Source organism: Marmota marmota, unplaced genomic scaffold, assembly GCF_001458135.2.
Source record: "Marmota marmota marmota unplaced genomic scaffold, marMar, whole genome shotgun sequence".
In the NCBI taxonomy this organism is placed as follows: domain Eukaryota; kingdom Metazoa; phylum Chordata; class Mammalia; order Rodentia; family Sciuridae; genus Marmota; species Marmota marmota.
In genome coordinates this window covers 9594548-9600547 of record NW_026000082.1, presented here as the reverse complement: position 1 = coordinate 9600547, position 6000 = coordinate 9594548, and the positions used below count along the sequence as shown (strand labels likewise).

The window sequence follows — 6000 nt, the reverse complement described above, 5'->3', positions numbered from 1 at the left end:
GTGGGCATCCTGCTTGCCTTCTGTGCTTGTTGGTTCTGTGTGGCAAGCAGTGTGCGCAACCCCGTGAACGGCTCAGCACCAGTCCACAAAGGCACAGGCTGTGACAAGTTTCCTGTAACTTTCTGACGGATTGAAAGACATCTTTACTTGTGGGAGACAGCCTGGTCCTAGGGATTTTACGCAAACCTATTCAAAATGAATGAATCCCCACTGATGGCCAGTACTCCATTTCCTACCTAGACAACTCCAGACTGCCCCTGCAGCCCTGAGCTTCTCCATCCACAGAATCCTGTGTCTATCTACTAACCTTCCAAGAGGCTAATGGGACACATTACATGTGGGTAAGTATTTGTGAGACAGAACAACTTACCGATGAATTAATGGGACTCGTATAGACACTGCATTCTGCCTATGTTATTTAACCCAAAAGGGGACTTTTAGGGAGAAAGCCAGGCCAGGTAGAAATGTAACATGGTGAATTTCTAAATTGAGAAAAGGCATGTATCCCAGCTAGATTGTTTGGTTCACTTCACACCTCACCATTAAGGAGATAACATAGAAAAAAGTACCTATGTGTTTTAAGCCTTCAATTTAAATTTGCCCCTATGGGTATTTTTGGAGCACCCACCATGCACCAGGCCCTTGTGATAAGTATATGAAATGATTAGATCCACAGTTTCTGCCTGAAATGGCTTAGAGTTTTGTAAGGGAGACTAAAAATAAATTACTAGAGCATACCTTTTCTGTCGTAATCAGGACTATGATATAGAAAAGCCATGTTCTGATGGATCTCTTGGTAGGTTTAGCTCCTACTAACAACTGGATTAAAACCATACAAGTTTGGAGCATTATGTCTAAAACAACTTCAGAATAGAATAGCATGATCCCACCCTAACGTAGGTAATGGTCCTAGTTAATTATTTTACCAGCCCTCACAAAACACAGATGTGTACCTACATCTGAGAGAGTTGTGTCTGGAAGCTACACTGTTCCCTCCTCCATGGATGCAGGAGGAAACTGCAGCCCTGTAATACACATGGAAGTGATTTGCCCCTGGTTGCAAATTGAGTAAATGGCAGAACTGAAACTGGAATCCAGAACCCTAGTCTCTTTCACTGCCAGTGCATTTGGAACCTCTCCAAAGACTGGCAGTTAGCCTAAGTTATCCTTCCTAGGTTCAAGACTTTTGAGATACACTTCAGTTGAATAGTTCATCTCCTCATTCCACACATTACTGCTCTTCAAGACACATTAAATATGGAAGTGTAGACAAATAAAACTGCTGGAACTTGGGCCAAGAAAACATACAAGGACATAATTAATAACAATGCTTAGCGATAACAATGTGTGTAGATGCCTAGACAATGACAGAATTTTCTGTTCTGGGCTTTGCTTGCTTAAGACTTTCCCTCTATCCTTGTTTACAACCTTTTATCATCATTTTTTTCAAGAGGGGCATGCCACTTTCTCATTAGTAGCACAGAGGCAGTTCGCTCGGCCATTGGTTTTAGTTTCTGACACTCCTTCCTGTCTCTGAGAACTGAGTGGAAGACATCAACCTGTGTGTCTACCAGGCCAGCACTGTTAATCCCTCTCTGAAGAGAGAAAAATGGTACCTTTTACCTTGCATTTTCTTTTGACTTGGTTTTCTTCATTTTAAATCTACCTTTTTCCTTTCTGAAGAATTGCTGCAGTCTTTTAAGGGCTTCTTTTCCATCTAAACTAAGAGGAATCAGAAGATAAACAACATGGCATTTGAGAGAGTCTTAGAGACCAAGGCTGCTGTAAAGAGAACCAGAGGCTGTGGTCTCATTTTCAGAACACCCTACTCAAGGAAGGGAAAGAAAATGCCTTATCAACTACTCTGCTTTTCTTTGCTTAGATTCTAACATGAAGTAGCAGACACCAGTCAACCATGAAGGGAGTAATTACATTGCAGCACAAACTTTCATCCATCGCAAATAGTGTCTTTTTTGCACAGTTTATGGAGCAAGATAACAGGAGCATAGGCTACAAACGGCACTAGAAATATAGGAATTTCTGGCTTCTGAAATTCACAGTGCTGATTTTCAACTTACTTAATGATGCAACAATGGTGATACACTGACTGTCCAGTTGATGATTAAAATTCTGCCAGTATACTTTTGGGGTTTGTGAGGGGTAAGGGAGTGATAACCTCAATCCCCTTTCCTTTAACCCTCAAACTTCTTGCTTTTAACATTTCCCTTTCGGCAATGTGCTCTTTATAAGTATTTGAAAAATAATGTCCGTTGGAACAAATATTGTTCTTGGAAACAGTGAATTATTAGATATTAAATTAATCTCAAATCCCAGAGACTGGCAAAGGTAAGCTGTAATCATTGATTTTTTTTCCCCTAGCAAAGTAATTACAGAATTGAAGCAAATTTTATTGATATTTACTTCTTCTTTCTTATTTATTTCTTTATACAGTATCAATGTTCTCTATTTGGGTAAGTAGACGTTTTCTCACAAGAGAAAGCAATGTATTTAAATTTGTGGTGTATGATTCTACATAATCACAAATATCCTATTCATCACAATGTAGTCTTCTAATCACTCAGCACAACTTTCTATGTGAATCCTCCCTTTAGTAAAGGTGGGTACTGGGGACAGAGATCATTGTTGAAGTTCTTATTTACTGGACCAACAGGAAATACCATTGAACTACAAAGCCAACAAAGAGAAACTCACTCTATTTTGGGGTAGTTGCTTTTTGTTTTGTAGATATCTTCATACATTTCTTCACTATTTTCTTCTGAAAGTAAAAAATAATTATTATCATTCATTATAATTACAGTTGTTCAGATTAATATTTAATAAAAAGTTACTGAGTTTCTATTAGGTGTAAGGCATTTTGATCCTTCTTGAAGTAGTTTGTAGTGGAATTTATGCACATTTCTATAAGCATGAAATAAAAATATTTAAACTTCTTTAAAATTATGTACAAATGAAAATTAAGACTCACTTCCAACCCTGATTCCAGGTCTGATCTGATTTATCAAAAGAAAGTTAATTTATCAAGATTGCCTCCTTTCACACTCCCTTCTTCCCATATTTAACACATAACAAACTATATCCTTTTAAGCATGAGACACTGTGCCTAATGCTGGGAAAATGATGGGAAACCAGATACTTGTTGAATAATCTCTCTGGTCTAAGCATGGCCTTAGTCTACTGTAACACATAAGCTTAACATACACAGATAGCTGTTAATTCTACCCCGACAACACAGTATAATGGAAAGAACATTGGATTAAGGGTCTGAATTTTGAGGTTACAAACTTGACTTAACACATAATGAGCATAAGGGGTCACATAACTTTTCTCTGTGCCTCAGTTTCCTTTTTAAAATGACAGTATTGGATATAATTTTCTCTAATGTGGTTTCTCCATCTAAAAGTCAAAGATTCTAAGAAGAAACCCAACCAGAGTCATATTTGATTATCTCCATTGCTTTTTATTTTTTAAAATTATTATTTTTAATTGGCAAAAAATGTATATATTTAGGTGTTTACCAAATCATGTTTTTATTAACCGTATACATTGCAGAATAACTAAATCAAGCTACTTAGCATATCTTTTACCTCACATACTTACTTTTTTGTGATGAGAACCTTAAGATCTACTCTTGGGCTAGGGTTGTGGCTTAGTGGTAGAGCGCTTGCCTAACACATGTGAGGCCCTGGGTTCAGTTCTCAGCACCACATACAAATAAATAAAGGTCTATTGATAACTAAAGAACATTTAAAAAATTTTTAAAAATCTACTTTCAGTAATTTCTGGGTATACTTGTTATTAAATGAAATCATAATGTTTTGATTATTACACAGTAGATATCCTGAACTTATTCTGACAGTTTGTATCCTTTGACTAATACCTCTCCATTATTTTTACATTCATTCACTTATTCAGCAGATATATCTTCTTAAAATATAGCATTACACTAGGGGCAGGAGAAACATTGAGCAAACAGGTAATAATCTAGGAGGGAAGACAGTTATCCAAGAGCCACATAAGTATAAACTTACATCTGTGGCAAGTGCTATGAAAAAGATGTCCCTGGTACTTTAAGACTGCTCACCAGGAAGAATATTCCTGGCTAAGTTTACTCAGGCAAAGGGTCCTGGCAAAGAGGGAGGAGTTGCTGGTTTATTAGGGGCCAGCACTCATCATGAATATGCTTTAATTCTTGCGTCAGTCGCATAGCAGGTACTGTTATCATCCCCAAGAGGTGGGATTCGGGCAATCCTGGAAAGCTGTTGTGCCTGATATCAAGGGGAGGCTGAATACAGCATTCGCAGAAGTCACAAGGCCCCTAGCCATGTTAAGGTGGATTCTAAAAGTGCTGGGAAGCCATGAAACCATTTAAGTTTAAAAAAAAAATTCCTCTAGTTAGACTAGATCAGAAGAAATCAGGAGGGAAGCAATTGCAAGGAAACTTCTTGTTATCACAGGAATGCCCTTTCCAGAATCTTCACCTGCCCTCCTTGCACTTAGAAGCACACACCTTGGGACCACTTCCCTTAGCTTACCATCAACCCATCCAACTTATATTATTAAAGAGAATAACATAAACTAGAAGACACGTGATCCCTGGAAGTTTCAGAACTGTCTCCCACACTTACCACTGTCTGAGGTAAATGAGCTGGAGAAGTCCAACTTTGGTCTGTGAAATAGAGAACAAAGCATTAATTCGTCGAGCCTTCAAAGCCTCATCAAGTGCATCTTGCTGAATGACAGGAAAGTACTTACCCATCTGTCCTAGGGTACTCCACATCATCATAGGTCTCCTCTGGGAGGGAACTTGACTTAAAGGCCCCTGGGCCTGAGGTTTCTTTAGTCACCTCCAAAGCCTCCATGTACCCACCTGTTAGGAAAACAGAACCGCCCTGAAGAACTTTACATCCACTGCCAACAGGAACGCATCACATACGTCACTGGCAGTGGACGCACAAGCAGGAAAACCCAAATCACATGTACTAAAACTGAAAGGTAATCTTGGCATATAGGACCCTTGGACAATGTGTTTACCTTGTAGAGTCTCAGTTACGATGCCCTGTGGTGGGGGATAATGAGAACAGCACCTTTCTGTTGACTGTCACAAGGATTAGTGCATATTTATGATGAGTGCTGGCCCCTAGTAAATCAGGAACTCCTCACTCCTTGATAGTTCTCTTCTGTTAATCTCTGAGCTCAAATGTTGAAGTCCTCCAGGGTATAGCTGCGTCTAGATGACCTTATCCAGTCTTGTATTTTTCACTCAAAGCAAAATTTCTCAGACAAGTTGGTTGAGCATATCAACACTTATTATTTGTTAAGGATGGAGTTAGCCAGAAGATAACATGTCAGGCAGAAAAGTGCCTAGGGATTGTTTGCACAGGTAGCTAGCCTGCCAAATGTATGTGTTGGTTTATTTCTTAGAGCTGTAAATTTATCATAACCATAAAACTGCCACCTCTCTCTGAGTTGGCATAGGTTAATATTTAGGGTAATTCTGAACCACTTTCTGAGATAAACTATTAATCAAAAATAAGAAGTAATCTATCTAAAAAAACAAGCAATAAGCAAAGTGACTTATATATATTAATTAAATGAACCAAACAAGATTTTATCCTCTGGCAAGAAATAATTTAGCATGTAGGCTACAAACTACCTCAAAGAATTTCAGTTCATACAGGCAGAGGGCCCCACTTTTCCTCAAGAAGTTATCAGGGAATTTCTTCAGCACAAAGATGCTGCACACAGAAATGAGATACTTTCCTTTCTCAATCTTTCCTTTTGGTTGAGGCAATTGTTTGTGGCATCATTTTAAAAAAGACACTCCCATATTGATGTCTTCATCTTTGACATTTCTTGTGAATTCCAGACACTCAGTCAGCCTTCACGTCATTTCTATCCAGTTGCCCAAGCATCTCATTCCAAATCCGTCTCGCGATTTCTCTTCAAGAGTTTGCTGTTCCTGAATTCTACCTCATCTCA

General features: G+C 38.6%; 1 protein-coding gene across 6 annotated transcripts in view; it reads right to left on the bottom strand.

Moving 5' to 3' along the window:
- Positions 1-6000, bottom strand: part of Fyb2 (FYN binding protein 2) — a 102148-nt gene that overhangs the window by 20842 nt on the left and 75306 nt on the right. For 5 of the 6 annotated variants that reach the window (XR_007351982.1, XM_048815313.1, XM_015484942.2 and 2 more), the window contains 4 exons: positions 4774-4888; positions 4647-4687; positions 2713-2776; positions 1624-1722 (listed from right to left, as the gene is read on the bottom strand). Coding sequence is in view for 5 of the 6 variants with exons in the window: in XM_048815313.1 (XP_048671270.1) it covers positions 1624-1722; positions 2713-2776; positions 4647-4687; positions 4774-4888 (319 nt within the window). In the remaining variant the exon portion in view is untranslated. The remainder of the gene's footprint in view (positions 1-1623; positions 1723-2712; positions 2777-4646; positions 4688-4773; positions 4889-6000) is intronic. The other variant, XM_048815311.1, reaches the window with a different exon arrangement.